Source organism: Bidens hawaiensis, unplaced genomic scaffold (genome assembly GCF_021521415.1).
Source record: "Bidens hawaiensis isolate Kalapana, Puna unplaced genomic scaffold, B.hawaiensis_p1.1 tig00010577_1, whole genome shotgun sequence".
In the NCBI taxonomy this organism is placed as follows: domain Eukaryota; kingdom Viridiplantae; phylum Streptophyta; class Magnoliopsida; order Asterales; family Asteraceae; genus Bidens; species Bidens hawaiensis.
The window spans coordinates 333,222-352,630 of record NW_027491810.1 but is presented as its reverse complement, the minus strand read 5'-3'; the positions used below and the strand labels follow the sequence as shown (position 1 = coordinate 352,630).

At 33.3% G+C, this 19,409-nt stretch overlaps 1 protein-coding gene and 1 pseudogene across 1 annotated transcript; both read right to left on the bottom strand.

Moving 5' to 3' along the window:
* Positions 1–4,109: 4,109 nt before the first annotated feature.
* LOC143535720 (transcription factor MYC2 pseudogene) lies at positions 4,110–6,159 on the bottom strand (annotated as a pseudogene).
* Positions 6,160–10,353: 4,194 nt separating this feature from the next.
* Positions 10,354–12,829, bottom strand: LOC143535729 (uncharacterized). Its single transcript, XM_077029905.1, has 7 exons — positions 12,486–12,829; positions 12,334–12,415; positions 12,120–12,246; positions 11,770–12,029; positions 11,162–11,365; positions 10,902–11,072; positions 10,354–10,731 (listed from the first exon to the last, which is right to left on the bottom strand). The coding sequence occupies exons 1-7, from the start codon at positions 12,827–12,829 to the stop codon at positions 10,354–10,356; spliced, it is 1,566 nt and encodes a 521-aa protein (XP_076886020.1).
* Between the last annotated feature and the right edge of the window lie 6,580 nt (positions 12,830–19,409).

Here is a 19,409-nt window from a genome sequence, read left to right as displayed (position 1 = left end):
TGTAAAAAGTCGATTTGGTGCGTAAAACATGTTGTAATTTTTCAACGTACAAGTACCCTACGTATATTACATACATGCAAAAAATAAAAAAAATTTGTTACATTGAATTCTTTCAAATTCTTAAAACTCAAATTTGTTCTCAAAAGAAATCAGACATATATATATATATATATATATATATATATTGATATAAGGCTAAATATATATAAATCCCTTGTATATTTAATATAATATTTTATTAGTTTTCGTTTGGTTTTTATTAGAATTTGTATATTACTAATTCATTTGAATATTTTAGGTTCCGGGTTACAATCATGTCGAAAAGAGGGCGAAAATAAGCAAAATGGGAGAAGGCCTGTCGTGCGTGCTTTAGGCTCAGTTTCTAGAATCTTCTACAAATATTAAGTATGTGGGCTCAGATTTCCAGAATCTTTTACTAATTTTAAGTTTATGGGCCTTGAAAGTCTATATAAACACCCATAAACATAACAATAATCATAACCTGAATAACCTGAAAGCCATAAACAAAATTTGGAGCTCTAGAGGAGATCTTTTGGAGGGTTTGAAGGCAAGGAATCAGCCGGTGACGTGCTTATTATTCAAGGACGAAGACCACGGGTTTTATCACCTTTAATCTTCCGTTCTTATTTATTTTCACCATGATTTCCTTTATTATTGTTTTGTTGGATTTTATTATGCTAGACTAAACTTTATAGACTGCTTAGGTTTATGATGAACCTTTGTTGACGTTTGATTTTGACTTGGGATTTATTTATCGTTATGGCTTTTATGAACTAGTTAAAAGGTTTAATTATATTTAATTGATGCACATGTGTGCTTGAGGTTGTTTAATTAAGTTTTATTATTCTATAGTTGCCTTGATTGTTGTTTGTCATTATGATAGGTTTCTATTAGGTCATCTACTTTGTGTTTTTGACTATTTTATGACTGATTTCACGATTAGATCATAGGAATAATAATTATTAATTAATTAAACCTAAGTGTACTGCTGACCTAAATCTGTAAAGTGCTAGGTTATAGATCTTTATTATTTGATCTTGCTATATTTTGTTCTTCGTAAGGAGTCCGTCTAGGTTTGATTATTTAATTATTGTCTGCTGAATCAATTAAATATTTTAAATTGCCTTTGATTTCCGCGCTGTAAGGTAGGATTTCGTATAAAGGAACTAAGTCATAAATAATTAGGTGACCGTAAGGAAACTTGATTTTTGATACCGGTGTGCGTTAAAACTTATTAGAAACCCATAGGTGTCTCTTGAGAAGGGTCAGGGGTCCTGTTCGAGCTTTCTCTTAGGTGTCTATTATACGATCCCAGTCCATAACTAAATATTTTCCCGATTAATTAACAACCGTTTAGGGGATTCTAGCCTAGGTAGTTATCTCATCATCATCTGAATTAAGTCCAAGTTCTAAGTTTAGTCGACTTTAGTTTTCTTAATTAGTTTAAATTAGTTTAAAATTACTTTATTAGTAAAACCCTCATTACACAAATAATAAATAAATAGTCGTGTCTGTAGTTGAGTCTAATTTAGCTAGTATACGTAATTAAAAGAGTCTCGTGAGTTCGATATCCGGACTTACTTAGCTGTATTAGAGTCGATCGGTTCACTTGTCGGTTAGTAGTTTAGTTAAGTTTAAGAGTCTAGAATTTATTACTTAGTGTTTAGATTAGCGTCATTTTAGTTAATAATTATTAAGACTACTTTTAGCGCGCGCGCGCACACACACAGATATATATATATATATATATATATATATATATACATGGGAAGGTTCATGTGCATTTTAGTATTAACATGAGAACGTAGGAAATAATATCAATTTATAAAAAAATGAGAACGTAAGAAACAATACCAACCACAATACCAATCTACATAAACAATTATTTATTATAACAAAGAAAAAAACCTAAAAATTACAACAAAAGAATCAAAATCAAGAAAAAAATAAAAACAGCAAATACCAACAAATAATTATATCAGCAAAAGAAAAAAATCTAATAATAAAAACAAAATATAAATAAGTAAATACTTATAACGTGTCATAATTTAAAATTAGCAAATACTAACAAAAAAATAACAGTAAACACTTATAAAAATAAACCTAATAATAACAGCAAATTGATTCTCACTGTTTTCATCTTAAGAATAAAATGTATTTGATCATGTTTCTCTCTCTCTCTCTCTATATATATATATAAAGAGAGAGAGAGAGAGAATATGAAGATGGCGGATGAAGAAAGAGTTTTAATTGTTAAAATGTTTTTTAATAAATAGATAAAAAAAAAGGGACCAAGTTACCTCAAGTGGAAAACACATGACTAGATTTAACAAAAAAAAAAATTAATTCCGTTAGTGACAAAGGACATAATATAATAGGGATTTGAAACTTAAAGAATGCTCTTTGTCATTAATTTTGCTAAAGAACAACCATTGAAATACAAATATAAAGAACTAATTTTGCTATTTTATCAATTATATAAGTATTTTAAGAATTACATAAAGTCTGTTTTAGATCATGTTTAGGATTGAGTTTACTTGCCAAGTAGAGTTACATGTTAAGCGAAAACCGACTTGGGCATATTAAGAAAAGGTCTACCCCAAAATGTTTTAAGAATAATCCAACCTAGACGAGAATGAACAAAACTAAAAAGTTAAGGGTAAAAAACTGTCACTTGTAAAGAGTCTAGGGGAGATGAGTGTAATATGAACTAATTATTAGGAAATAGACTTTTGTTTTGCTCCCCACATGAATAGTGCAATTTGTTCGGTAGCTTTAACTAAAAACGTGTTTCTTTATTTTTGGTGGTGACACATTTTTTGGGTGTTTGCACATGACACATTTTTTTATCTGTTTGATGGTGACACGTTTTTCTTTTTTGCCATTTATTTTTAAATAAACAAAATAATTTCATAAAATATAAATATCACCAATTAAGTATAAAAACATAATTTTAGTTATATATAATAACTATACAATAAACAAATCTATAATATACTTATCGTAATTTGTCAGAAATCTTTTAACATAAACTCGTAATTAAGCTGTTATTTTTATCACCGTGCAAGACTCAGTGACAAGATTTACAAGAAATTAAATATCATATTATTGTTTATTATTTTACTTAAAAGTAAGTAGGGTGTGGACTATTAATATATAAAACTATCAGCAGTTGTAAATAAAATAAGAATAAAATTTTAAAATATATACGGGCATATAGCATCTGATGTGCATCTAGAATGTATACTTGTGAATTTGTGATTTGTATATATATTTTGAAGTTTTGCCAACCTGGAGTTTTACTGTTTTTGCTTCCCAATTCAAATATAAATATAAAAATCTATAATTATTGCTTAAAGTATCTTTGCATATATAGATATTAAGATTCGAAGCGATTTTTAGTTTAAGATCATATTCATTTCGTTACGAAAAACAATATATTGTTTGAAAAACAATATTTCCACTTTACAACCAGCCGATATACTTGTTTTTGGATGGGTGGGAGGGAAAAACGCTTGTGTGGACCTCACATGAGTGTCTCCGCTTGTTGGGCTACGGGATAATGGGTTTGTAGCGGGATAGACTGTGTTGAAGACGACGTCGGAAAAGGTTGCTAAACACGAGAAAACTTTTTTAGAGAATCAACACGTGTTTATCTCTTTTTCTTTTGACACATTTGGTTGCTTAGCCCCGGAGGCCGTTGACTTTTTGAACAGGGCTCAAAGGGTCATGCACAGTAATTTATCGGCCTCTACGAACCAAAACTTTGTTTTAGTAGGATTGAGTTTGCTATTCAAAAAGAGTTTGTCTGTTTACCTGCCATCTCATTGTAATCATTTGGATATTTTTAATGTTACGGTTTTGTGGTAAAAAAAGAAAAAGAAAAAGAGCAGTGTGTACATTGAATTTGGAATGCAACGCTTTTAACATGCTGGCTCTACTCACACATCCCTTACAAAATTAAATCACGATATAAAACAAAAAGCTAAAAGATTTAAGTTTTTAAAACTGTTTCTAAGAATGAATAAAATGGAATCAAAGATTGAGGTAATAATCTGTTTTAAGAAAGAGGGCAAATTAGCCCTAATGTTATATACAACCAACATGAAACAGTACCCACATAAGTAAAAAAGAAACAAATAGTTTGAATAATGCTAAATACTAAAAACAGAAGCATGAAACAAGAGCCTATACTATGTTTTATGTTACACCAAAATCCTGCTTCTTGGGTACCTTTCCAAAACTACCCACCATAAACTTACCTAAGATCCCAATATTCTGTTCATTAATACTGATCTAAGCTGATCTTGAGTGTAAAACCGACTACCCATTTTAACCGTCGCTTGTTGCATCATCAACTCGTTCACAACCGATACACTTGCGTGATGGACGTCGAGATCCAGCTCTTTCAAAGCCGACATTAGGCGCGCAGCAGGATGGTGTTTTCGGTTACATTGGACCCTGATCATGGCTTCATACCCGATTATCTTCACATCTATGTCCAAATCATTTATTTTAGGATTTACGATTTTGAGTTCGTTAATTGGTGACACGGTCGATGAAGAAGATTGTCGTGAATCTTTGGTTAATAATTCTTTCTTAACCGCATCAAGTTGAGCTTTCAGTTCTTCCTTATCGGTTTCAGTTGTTTGCAGCTTCGCTTTAAGGTCGTTTATGTAGGTGATCGCATCTCCAAGAAGCGACGCTTTATCCATTTTCGAAACATTCGGGACAACCGCTCGTAGTGCGTAGAATTTCTGGTTCAGTTTCTCCCTTCTTTGTCTCTCGGCTTCAACATGATTCAACGGCTCTTCACGTCCGTTAGCCGGTTTCCGTCCTCGCTTTCGTGGTTTATCGGCATCCACCGCCGTCCGATTCTCCGCTTCTCTTATTATCAACGGACCTATGTCAAAACCGACTCCGTTCTTCACGCCGTTGCCAGATTTTTGGTTCTCCACGGGCGGAACCACAGTACCGGAGCTGAACGATAGCATTCCTTCTTCATTAATACCGTGTAAAACAGGCGCCCGCTTCTTCTTGCCACCAGAATCCTGTCCACCGATGAATAACGATTGACCCGAAACCGCAGTCCCGTTGGTGGCACCGTTCTTCTTGCTCTCACCAAAGTTTAAAAGCTCCACAGATTCCGGCTTACAAGAACTAGATCGGAATCCGAACATACTTTGATTTTGAATCGATTGACGATTATTCGAATTGTGAACTATAGAGCTAGAATTAGGGTTAGGGTTTTCAATTGACACCTGCTTTGGAATTAAGTTATTTGATTGCAAAGGTGCAACCGCGGTAACGGTGGCGGTAACGGCGGAAGAGACGGGATCGTTAAGCCATAACGACGACGGATCAGTTTCAGTCGGATCCGCGTTCACCGGGGTTAAATCCTGAACGGCGTTATTAAAATTAAACAGAACTCTAACCTGGTTGACGAGACTAACGCTTTGATAAATTAACTCCGTTGAACCTAACTCAACAACGCCGTTAGTTGACGGAATACAAACAATGGTCTGCAAGCCAAAGTTTTGGCCTTGGCGTGCACGTTCACAATGGGAGGCTAACAACCGTTCACTGCCAGTAATCCACACCATTTGATTATTAGCCATCGCGTGACCTGGCAACCCGTCACCGTTAACAAACGAGTGCGTCATCGATATTAAAAAGAACCATTCCGTATCCGTAACCTCCTCATCAACGACGTCGTTTTCCGGTACTTGCGTACCGGAAATCAACGAGTTAAGTTCTCTAAGCACCTTTTTTCTATGCTCTTGTTCCGCAAACGACGTCGTTTTGGGCTTATTATTATTAAGTTTGACTTCGCCTTTGTAATATCCGTCCCCCCAGCCTAACACCGGTGACGTGTAATCAACCATGGAGGACTGCCAGAATATGGCGTAAGTCCATGACTCGCTTGCGTTGTCGATTAAGCCTTGGAGATGTTGCTGCAACGTGTCCTGGTTGAAACCAGGTGGTTGATCACTGACTGTTCTGTGTGCTTCAGAAGTTGAAGCGGACGGTGAAGCCGAAGCCGGAGGGATAACAGGAGTCGCCCAGTATGACGACATGTCTGACGTCACGAAGGCGTCCATCATGACGTTGTCGTCTATGTTCCATACGTTCATCGTTGTGGGTGAGTGTTAAGAGCGCATGACGCCGGAAAATGGATTGAACGGAGGTCCGGCGGGTGGTATTTGACTTCTTCTGTTGTGAACAAGTGGAAAGGAAATAGGAAAGTATTTTAATTGGGCGGACGTGAAAAATGTTTCAATTGGGTTTAATTAATTCTGTGAAGACAAGATGAGTGTGATAATAAAACAAGTCTAATTCATCCTCATCTTGACTGGTTTGGCGGAATACTACCGTCACTACGTTACAATGTAGATAAATGAACTAAAGAAGTATTAAATAGATCAAATAAGTTAAGTTGTGATTTTGTGTTACTAATATTCATGTTTGATTAAGCTATTAAAAGCAAAATTAAAAATAAAAATAAATTTGGGATTTTAAGTTTAAGATTAAGATTCAGAATAATGTAACAAACTAAAATAAATTAGACATGATTTTTTTTATTCTTATTATTAATCTTAATTAAAGATCGTAGTAACAAACTAACAATTACATCGAAACAGAAGGCAAGCAACAAACAGCGTTGTTACCTCCTTTTTAAATTGCAAAACTCAATCTTTTAAATACCACATTCGCTGATTTGGGAGTCATTATTATTATGCATGACCCGTTGAACTCGGGTAAATAAGTCCACAACTTCAGACGTGAGGAAACCAAAAGTGTTAAAAATAAAATGAATAAATATATGTTAGTTGTCAAGATACGTGTTCTCATGGTTAGTCATCTTGTCTGAAGTAGTTTTTAAAACAGGTTGGCTTACATGAATATAAGACTTCTAGAGTTTCTTGTGTAAAATATAGCCTTCTTTGTTTCTATTTATATTTTTTTTATGAAATATGTAATATACTTTGAAGAGTAACATATAATATATTGATACATATAGATTATATCCTATGTATGTTTGAAATTTTATGTAATTACAAACGTGATTTCTATCATCGTCTATAAAAATATAACAATACATTTTATTGATGTTCGTTTTGAATAGATGTTCGGTTGTTTTATTGTTTTATATGAGAGTGTTTTCTACATATCAAGTTCGTATTATATTCTTTTGAACATCTTTAACACTTATCTGTTATGCCCATTCGATTGTTTTTTTATTCTTTTACATTCAATGGAGCAAATTCAAAATGATGATATGCTTTTGTGGATGACAAGTTGGGTTTTGAGCGTTGTAAACCAACTTAAACCGTGGCATCCTTGTGCTTTTGTCCTCATTTGAATTTATTCATGGACAGAGCATGCTTTCTATAGCATCCCCATCCTTCTTTTAAACCTAAATTCAAGATCAAATCTTTGTGTTTAAATGGGCCAATTATCGATTTCTTTGTTAGCAACATCCGGTACCGATGTGTTTCTGTTGTTGAGAAATTAATCATTCTCTAGCTATTAAGATGAAAGAAAAATCAATCTTTATGTTAAATTGAAATCACTGAAACGAAGTTTGATGATTAAAAACAGTTTGGTACTTTTCGTGTTTTTTAATTAGGTTTGTTTTAGTAGCTTCAGTTGTGACTTGATATTTTGTAGTTAGAAACATATGATAAATTGCAATTGTTGTTAAATTGGTATTTAAATAAGTTCAATAAATGTTTTACTTTTAGTTTCTTAGAATATTTTATAAACCAGTTGTTAAAATGGTTTTAACCCATGATCCACGAATATCTAGAAACAAATGAGATAAAGATTGTAAGATTATGAGGGAAAATTTGACTCTTTTATACTCCTTCAATTATCAAAATGGTTTTGAGCAATGATATACGGATAGGTATGAGGAATAAGAAGAAAAATTAGAAGAATGAATGTGAGATTCACATGTCATCCTAATTATTTTATTTTATTAATATGATTAGACTAGATTAGATTATATTAGATGTTTTCAAAAGGTTGACGTCTCGTTACAGACAACTCTAATTTCAAACTAAGCTAAACAAAATGTTACGTTATTTTAATTCACTAATTGTATGCACTATAGTGCATTAAATTGCACTATTGTACTACTAAGGAGCACATATAACAAGTTTCATTCATTAGCAAAATACTGTAATGTCAATATATCATACATATGTTTCGACCATTATATATTAAAGTTGATTCAAAAACAATAAACCAGTGGTCCATCCAACTTCTCAGCTATAATTTTCTTTATTATAATAATTTTAATTATGTAAGAATAATTCTCTAATTACAATCGTTGGTCTAACACGAATAAGGTGTCTAACTTCACTTCCTGTATTTGACTATTTTCTGTATAACCTCGTTCTAATTGATTTGTGTGTATACGTGTCAGGTCATGATATGTGTTCTGATGTTTATTTTAGTAATCCTTTTTTAATCAATAAAAATCTATTTTTTAATTGATAAATATACTTTTCAGGGAATAAAATAACCATAAATAGAATAAAAAAGTATAACTATTAGATAAATTTCCAAGATTCGGTGACTGATAATGGTTAAATTCATAGGAACACTTAAGTTGTCTTCGTCGGACTATTACTTGATGCATCGAATATGGACATTGAAAAAATATCAGTATAATATTAATAATGGTCATATTAAATAAAATAATAGCTCACGTTTTGCTTGAGATGTAAGCGTGGAAATGGATATAATAATAAAATACAAAACTAGAGTTACGCATATAGTGCTTCTATTATGTTTATATTTAAGTTTTAGTCTATTACTTTGATTTATTGCATATTTGATACCTAATGTTTAATATGGTTGTAGCACAAATGATCTTCAAGTGGATACCCATTTGCTTGTTAAAAACTTTAAAATAGCCAACGCATACCATTTATCTAAAGAAAACAAACAATAGGAAAAGGAAGTTATTCATTTAACCCTCTAAAAGTAAGAAAGTCTCGAACTCTTCCATTCTCACCCGTCAATCTCATATCCCCACCCCATGCATATACACAACCAAAAATAGTTGTCATTTATGCATGCTTCCAAGTACTTCATCTTCATGCTAATTTGATGTCATTCCCTTCTCTATGTCACACATCCATATATGTCGCAAAAACACCACAAATAAACCTATCGGATAAAACATGCCATCACTCCTTTTCATTTTTGCCAACCTGGTTACCCACCATCACATCCCTCACATGAACAAAAATGAAGCAATTGATTTGCACTTTCGCAGGTAAATCAATCTTAGCTCTGGTTATTAGAATCAGCCAAACAAAGAATTGTAGCCATGTAGCAATTTTTGAAAAATGAATTTTGGAACCATTTTCAAGTAGTGACGTTTTGTTTTTGTGTGTAAAAGTCGAGGGTCATAATAGTTGGCATTTGGTGGGAATCAAGAGGCGTCATGGTCGACATATGTTGGCTTGTTGGGAATCGAGAGGCAGAAATCCATTTCTTTCTTCATGTTTAATAAGAACATTAATCAGTTATTAACCCGATTCTGCATAACTAAGGGGCAGGGAAGGGAACAAGAGATTAGGGTTTGTTGGTGCTACATGGCAAGAGATTGGGGACACTAAGTGGATTTTGTCAAAGATGGTGCTTTTTTGGTGTTATGATTAGTGAAATATCAAAGGTGTGGGTGGTGGTGGGATAAGGGTGGTGGTGTGGCTAGGAAGTTGCCTTGGAGATTAGGAAAGTACATTGGCAAATTTTGTTATTATTGATTAATGATTTAAGTACAGAAATAAATTGGATTTTTCATGTAATCTTAACATAAATTTTATCGAACATTCACTAAAAATATCATCTATCATCTATGTTATACGCGAGTGAATATTAAAGACTAAGAATGTAAATAAATCAAATTTCAGGATCAAAACACAATACAAACATACAAGAGAGACTATGCATGTATTTTAAGTTTTTAAATCTATGTAATGATCTATGAATATATTATTTAAAACCCATGTTGTCACGAGCCTTGTTTTCTATTCCAAGTTTCTATTTGTGTCCATTGTCCAACACGCCTTTAAGCTTTTATTATTAAATTTCACTAAAACTATTTATATCTATTACAATATTGCATCAATTTATCAAGTTTAGTTAAACTTGTGTTATCAACTTGTGTTATCAACTGTCCAAGCCGTCTCCGAGAATTCAAATAGTTAACGAGTAACAAAATACATAAGATAGTTTTTTTAAACGACATTAACGTTATAACAATAAAAATAGCAAATATATAGTAATAAACTCAAATACAATATTAGCTAACCTCTAACCGATGATTCGTGAAGCTCTCCTAGCATTCTTGATAGCAAACTGTTTGATCACCTCTTCGAAGTTTATACTATCTAAGATTTCGCTCTCGATGGCTATCATCACCAATCCATTAAGTCTTTTTTGGAACATTGTGGATCGTAAATAAGATTTTAATAACTTCAACTTTGAAAAACTTCTTTCTGCAGATGCCACTGTGACTGGAATAGTTAACAATATTCTATATGCAATCCTTGCATTTGGGAAATTTTCTTGGGTCTCGTTCAAATGCTTCAAAACTTCAATAGGGCTACTAAATTCCATGGTATATAATGTGTCTAATGAGCTTAACTCCATATAAAGCTCCTCACCATCAATATCCGATCTTCCTTCAAACTTTAGTGCATTTTCAAGATAATTACAGGATAACTTAAGATCTTCATCTTTAATTCCCCTCAAGTTTTGTGGAAACAAAAATCCAAATAATTTCTCATAATTTTTGAATTGATCAAATCTTGTCTCAAGAGAAGTAATAGCTTGATCAATATATATAAAAAATAATTTACTCTAAAATTCTCTTGAGGAGTAAATGAAGCTTCTTGACTACTTGAACACTCATCACTTTGTTTTTTCCTTTTAATTACATGTTTTTGTGCAAATATCGGGTCGATGCCCATTTCAAAAGCAACCTTCTTAGCTTCATCTATTGCTTTTGAAAAACCATTTTCTCTAAATTCCTTGAAGAAGTCAATCAATCTCTTTATTTCTTTAAAGCAATCTCTAGGTGCATATCTTTCGATTGTAACCTTTTGCTCACTATTTTCACCTTGTCTAACACTTCATACCCTATGATAATTGATACCAAAAAATCAAAAGCAATATTTTCTGCTATTGTAGTTGCTTCATCTGCAATTGCAAGATCACCATCTTTTTCTCCAACTTCAAGTAAAGCCTCTCGTACATCAGCAAGTTGCAATTTAATAGCTTTGACACTTTTGACACGACTTTCCCAACGCGTTTGAGACAAAGACTTCAGACTCCAAGATTTAACATTATCTTTCAAAATTTGCCATCGATTATTAGAATTTGCAAAGATAGTATACATACGTTGGATCTTTCCAAAAAAAACTCTTTCCTTTAGTAGAAATGGTAGCCATATCATATAATATAAGATTAAGAGAATGGCAACCACAAGGAGTGTAAAATGCTCTAGGATTCTCATTTAAAAATCTTGTTTGCACTCCTTGGTGTTTTCCTTTCATGTTTGCTCAATTGTCATAACCTTGACCACGTATATCATCCAGTTCTAAACCAAGAGACTTTAACTCCTCAACTGTAATATCAAATAATCATTTCCCCGTGGTATCATTAACATCCAAAAACCCTAAAAAGGACTCCTCGACAGTAACCGAATTAGAAGAGAACTTTAAATACCTCACAGTTTATAGTCATCTGTTCTTGGTGACTTGAATCTGGAGTGCAATCCAATATGATAGAATAATATTTTGCTTCCTTTATTTGCTTTATGATTTCTTTTTTAATTTCTTGAGCTATCATAAAAATTAACTCGTTTTGGATGTTGTGTCCAAGATAATGAACATGAACCTCATCATTTATAATCCGCCGGACATGCTCTTTGATAACCGGGTCAAACTCTTCCAACATTTCAACAAGACCCAAGAAATTTTCATTACCTATTAAAAACAAATTCAAATAAGAAGCACAAATAGTTATAATTTGCCTGAAGTAAAATAAAATAAAATAAAATAAAAATTTACCATTACCTTTTTGATACAGCTTTTCTTTTGTTCCACGAAATGCTAAATTATTTTTAGCAAGAAACTTGACTAATGCAACGATTCTTAAAAGGACTTGTATCCAATAGTCTCTTTCTTTCTTGAATTGCTCGTACTAAGTTTTATCAATTGTTTCGTTCAACTTTAATCTTTTACGCATATCAAACCAACTATTCATATTTGTGAGATGATCCAAGGAAACTTCGTGGCTTTTGACACTAGTGGAAGCATGGTGCCAATTATTATAACCTTCCCCATCCAAATTACCATTCGGGGGCCCTTTTCTAAACACTTTACAACAAAAACAAAATATCTTGTCTATCTCTATCGAATATACTAGCCACGGGCGATCACATTTCTCCAAATTTGATAAAGTTCTTGTATATAAAGCTGATAAGAATCGTCTTTTTATGCTTATCATACCGACCATTTACTATATTATTATCTCTTTTAGGACCTTTCTCAACCAAAAGTTTAATCTCATCAGAATTAAGTCCTTCCCACCTTCTTGGATCAAATATATCAGCATGGTTATGCTTGACATGCTCTTCATTTGTATTAGCCTCAACATGCTCTTCCTCTTCTTGCTCTTCAAGTTCTACTTCCACATGATCTTGTTCATTAGCATGTTCTTGCTCTTCAACCTCTTGCTCTTCAATAGGCTTTTCAATTGCCGGTTTTTGTATAAGTTTATGCATAGCACCGGCTTGAAACTTTTTTATTGCATCATCTCGTTTTCTTTTTTACGTTTTTGAGCACCGAATAATTGTTTAGGATGCATATTCCTATTATTTGATATTTCAAAGCAAAATTATTAATTATACTCAATTATACATTATACATAATAATATAATACACAATTATACATTTGTACTTATATACATATGAATATAACATATCTATATTAAAATATTAAAGAAATCATTCAATCAATATATTATATAACTAAATTACTAATGAATAATAGACAAATAATAGTTATATAATTCAATAGTCAATACTGAACATTTTACAGCCAAAGTAGCATACCTACCTATCTTTAACTCTTACAGCCAAATATTTATAATATATTAATATTAATATATATAATATATTGATTGAATGATTTGTTTAATATATTCTAATAAAAGGCTGGATAATTGTTTTAAGTCATTGCTGCATACCTACCCACCTTTCAACAGTTCAACCCTCTTTTGCCTCTTTAAGACCTCGTGACTCGTCCCTCCGTCACTCCTCTGTCCATCCGTCACCGCCTCACCGGTCTCCGACCACTTCGTGTCTGAGTGTCTCTCGCCGTCCTCTGTGACTCCGTGTCTTCCCTTCTTCACAACCAGGTAGGTCATCCGTTATAGTTATTATCATCTTTTTTTAATTAATTTGGGTCCAATACCACAAATGGATTATGGTAACACAAAAATTGGGCCCAATATGTAATAAGGGGATTAATATTTATTCTTATTCTATAATTTTTTTTAAAAAAATATATATATACAAAAAAAAATATAAAAAAAATTATGCCCCGGAAAAGTAAGTGCCCCGGCCGGTTGTCCGGGTTGCACCACCCAAGAGCCGACCCTGTCAACTGCCAAGTGGCATCCGGCTATATGTTTTCATAAAGGAACGCCCAAGCCAAACTTTGAAGTGTTGTATATATTGTGTAGTCTATAACACAAATCAATCAATTTGTGAGTTAGGGTTTCAACAAAATTTCCAGTAGAATCGCACATATTACCATAATCGAAAATTGATAAGTAATAACCAAATCAAACCCTAATAGGTTTATCTTTGTGGTATGTATTGTGTAGTCTATAACACAAATCAATCAATTAAACGAACAAACAAACAAACCTGGTAATCTTGTATGCTACTGTAGATGAAGAAATTGCAACATGGATTATTTCTCTGAACCGTGAATCACTTTCAGATAAACCTATATGTGAGTTACACACAATGATTTATCGGATAAGAAAAAGAATTCTGCACATGGAATGAAACTTGAAGTTCTGCTCGTGGATGTGGTTATAATCGTAATGTTTTGATCGAGAGAGTTTTATCTCACAGAAAAACCATCAGCCTCTGTCTTCCAAAAACGTAGAGATAACCAAAAAACAAATACAAATCCTAAAATGGATATTATGAACCAGGTCTTGTTCCATACATTTGGGTTATTATACAGTCAATTTCATATCCATTTTAATTAAAGGCATTAAAGGGCACAACTTGATTAAATATTAAACCAATAATAAGGCCCAAATAATACTAGAATTAAATCGAGTTAGCACTCCCGTGTCACCTAACTTGTTTAATCTCTGATATTATTTCCTCTATCAACAAGTTAATCCAATAACACTAAAATAACCAACATGAAGCCAGTGTGGGCCCGGTTAAAACAACATAGTTTAGCCAGAGTGGAGCATCAAACCTCTCTAAATACAAAAAAGTCGTCGTTCTAAAAAGAAGTTAAACTTGTGTTATGGTGATAACTTATACGGACCAAGTTAGAGTGGCACGTAGCAGCACGAGTTACATAGGATCAGTTGTGCATTTTTGATAGGAAGAGTCGCTTATATCCATTATGTTTGTAGTAAATTATAAATGTATAATTGGAGTTTGGTTCGTAATTAATATCTATTTTTGACTGGAAGAGTTGTTTGTTAAATGTATAATTGGAGTTTGCTAAAATCTCTCTCTCCCTCTCCCTCTCCCTCTCCCTCTCTCTCTCTCTCCCTCATTCATAAAATACAACCACCACAACCATTAATTCGACCACCTCCCCTGAAAATAGTTTTATAGAATTCTACACTTCACCTTTATCGAAGAAAAGCTTAATATTGAGATCCATAGTATTGCTAATCGGAGAACAATTTTTACTAAGCTATAGTTATACTTTTGCTCTTATGCTTAATCCAAATGCCCAGGATCATGTTAGCTTCTCTTAAAATCCTTCATAGAGAAGTTGGATGATACAAATTTATTTTGTTTTATCAAGTTGATCTTGGTTTGTATTAAAGGCTTGAAGCAAGGCCGACCCGACCCATGTGCAGGGGTGGGGAAATGTAAAGGCCTACTCTCCCAAGGGGAGTCATAATGTTAATAAAAACTTATATATTTTATTTATAAATTTATTTTAAAGCAAAGGTCTATAAAATACTATATGGTACAATGAAAATGTGTTACTCTATGAAACAAGAGGTTTTGGGTTCAATTCCTGTAGATGATATTCTTTTCTACTTTTTTTTCAAAGAATGCATAAGAGGTACTAAATTTAAATTTTAGGGGGGATTTTGTTTACTCGCCCAGGGCACAGGGGTTTCTCGAGCATGGCTCATGTATCAAAAATAAAGATACGAACTGTCACACCCTCAAATTTCGACTAACTGAGTTTTACCGCGAGGTGTGTGACATACCAGGATATAGCTCATTCGTTATACCAAACAATCAAATTAAAGTATTCAAAACATTTATTTAAGTCTCATTCAAACATGAGAAAACAAAATCCAAACCGAACAATTTAAAAGTGTTGCGAAGGCTTTAATGTAACTGTTTTAAGATAAATAATCAACCATGCGTTTGAACATGCTCAACCCATAATATGTAAAAAATGTGAAATAAAAGTTCATGCGACAAGTGTGACTCCTAACATATGCAATACAACCCGTTCCTCAGCACATCTAGCAACCTGGCCGAGTATAAATACTCAATGGTCAACACGAGGTTGGTGTATTCATAAGTTGTAGTAAAAAAGTAGTATGTATAATATATGCAATATACGTAGCATAAGTAATGTATGTATAAGTAGATTTAGCACTTTTTAAAATATAACAGGGTAGCTAACCCATTTACTAGCTACTAGATGTTTGAACCGAAGCTGACTGTTTGTATGCCTTGTTACCAGGTCTATCACAAAACACTGGCGATGTATGTTAGGAGATTTACACCCGTCTGATCTCCAGTCGAGTTATAGTAGGTGGGGTTTGTCAAACCTAGTAGTACTACTTAAATATTCCAGCGATCCCATCTTAACGGTTCAAGGTATGTAAGGACTTTAAGTGATATGAGCGCATCTAGTATACACTTGTGATATATAAGAAGTACATAAATCCAAAATAAGTTGCAGCATTTTCCTCCAGAAAACCAGTATGGAAGTATGTCCGTGTTTTCAATCCAGAAAAAAAGTATAGGAAAATGTTTTGTGTTTTCGATCCAGAAAACAAGTAAGGAAAATGTTTTGTTTTTTTCAATCTTGAAAACAAGTATGGAAAATGCTTTGTTGTTTTCAATCCAAAAAACAAGTATACGAAAATAGTTTTGTTGTTTTCAATCCAGAAAACAAGTATACGAAAATATTTTTGTTATTTTCAATCCAGAAAACAAGTTGGAAAAAGCATGAACTCACCTGGTGACGCATGTAATAGACTTTTCTCAAACCAAATGTATGCACTTGACTCGTTAACTGTTACCTAGTACAAGTGTTTAAGCTATGAGAGTGTGTTCAATAACACATGACTCTAAAATTCACGTATGGACTCACACACAAACACAAACTTGACCCGACGAATCATTGGTGATAATAAGTAATGTCAACTTATATCAGAGAGTCCTAACATGTATCCACACATCATATCCTGGCAAAGAAACCAAATATTCATCATACAACCTAGCTTATGATCACTCAGTTCACGAGACGGATTCTAGCATGTACAAATTGATTTTATTCATTATGCAAAACTCAAAGATATATTCTAAAAAATTTATCACAGTAGAATATATGGATTAGGTTTCTCAAACAATTTTTATTATATTTTTATCATGAGCTCAAAATAATTCAATCATTGCAAATAGGTACAAACATTTTAGCAGATTACACAAAAAAATGTATTGACTTGTCTAAGCTAAACTACTAATCCAATTAAAGGAAAACCAGTTGGGTTAGAATCTTAACTCAAAATGTGATGCTCTAGAAGTGAAACCAACCCATTTGGCTTTGTCAATCTCAAGTTATGACGTCGGGAAGTTAGACCAGAAAACATCTTCCTGAATCAGATTAGACAAGCAATCTTGTAAAATCATAAAACCTATCTTCTGTATATCCAAAAATTACAAATCATAACTTTCTAGAAACTAAAAGAACTATATCCTAGAACTAAGAATATATTAAAAACTATCGTTTATCATCAAGTTACAGTCGAAACAATAAGCAAGTATAAATCTGTCAGACCTCTGATTTCAATAAAACTCAATCAAGAATCATGTTAACGACATACCTAGGGTTCTAATCAATTATATATCAAACACATATCATCATGCTCATGTTTTATTATCCATATTTCAAAATAAATAACCTCTAGGGTTTCTATCAACAATCAAAACACAAGATAAGCAAGAAACTAGAATCGAACGAGAATAGCTTACGTATATTAGTTTATGGGTGAAAGCTATGAACCCTAGCACCTCTAATCTACCAAGGAACACCAAATCACCTAAGGAAGTGTGTGAAATCGTTTGGAGACGGCTGCATTTGATTATAAGTGATTTAGGGTTTGAAAACCGTTTTAAAACAAAAATCACGACTTGGCAATGCCCCGCGCCGTGCGAGGGGTTTAGCCACATCCTTCGCGCGGCTCGGGGATCTTTAGGGTGTTGTTTTTTCAAAGACATACATACAAATATATATATATATATATATATAATTAATTATCAAAGTATGAACACGCAAAGCAAGTAATCACATAGCACGTACATGTATTCGTTTACGGGATTGACATTTATCACCAATGCGTACGGATCGACTCTTGTGTGTGACTCGTGTAAATGTTGTGCGTGACGTGTAATATAACGGGGTTGGGTTGACGGTGTTAAAATGGAAGAGCGAGGTGTTACACTAACTATATATAGACAAATTATAACTTTTTTACAAGAGTTAAAAACTTGATAGTTTGTGTGTTTATTTTACTTGTTTTAGTTGTTTATTTTAGAAACTTTAGTACTTAATACATGTTTATTGTATTTCAGGTCACGGGTATTTAAAGAGGTTAATTTGTACCTGTATGAGCACGGGATACAGACCCGGGATGCCCAGCATGTAAAACGAGGCTAAAAACAAGTTCAGTTGATGAAGCCACCCATCGCGATACGTGATGGGATTGATGAGGGGCCATCGCGCTACATGATGCTAGAAAATAATAAAATAATGTGAACTTGGGGTCCATCGCGTGAGAGACCCATCGCGTCCCACGGACAGGAAATTTAGGGTTATCATTTATATTATACTTTGATGACCCTAATCGTCATTAAGTAGTTACCACACCATTTTCAGAGTAGAAGAGAGTTCTCCCATCAATTCCCATCTCTAAGTCATCTATATGTTCTATAACATCGAGATTGAAGATCGAGAGATGACGAATCATGGCTAATCCTTTCAAGTTATACTCGGAATGTGTATCTTGTAATCTTTCAGTATTTTCCTCATGTATTAGAACAACTAACTGTAATTGTCTTTCGTTAATCTATGAGTATTGATGTTTAGTATTGATGTACATTCAGTCGGTTTAGGTTTTTTTCGATCAGAATGATTAGTTTTCCGATTGTTATAATAATTGCTTGTAGGGTTGTGTTGAATAGTTAATTGCAAGAAAGCATACAATTTTCCTTCGTCGAGTCACATTGGCAGGGACCATTTGATAACCAGTGTAGTGAGTTAGCGATTGTTGATGCCTATGGTTTAGCTCGTTAAAAAATCTTTAGCTGACTAAGGATAATTAATCTGTTAGGTTGCATGAGAATACTTTTAGTTGCTTACTTGGCAGGTGTGACTTGCTTTGTTAATTGATTGAATTTTTCTTAACTACGTGTTTGATATTAAAACCAATTCTTTTGCTAGTGTGATAAGCACTTATAACTGTTTACTTCATAATGTTATGAATTAGTTTCATGTTTCACTGCCCACATACTCCTCAAGTTCAAAATTTTCAATTGCTTAATTTGATACATTTGCAACAAACGCAAATGGTAACTGATCGGGTATTTCAGGAGCAGATCCGTATTAAGCAGAGAAATATATATAGACACATCCAGTTTATTCAGAAAGAGAACAAGGATTTGAAAGCCCTTGTTGCTGCTTAGGGGGAGAGACTAGATAAGCAGGATGAGATCATATTATAGTTGACTTGCAAGGAAGATCAATTGAGGAAATTGAAGAATGATGATCAAGATCCTGACATGGGCGGAAATAGTGATAAGCAACCGGGCGATGGTACTTCATCGTCGGTAAGTAATCAA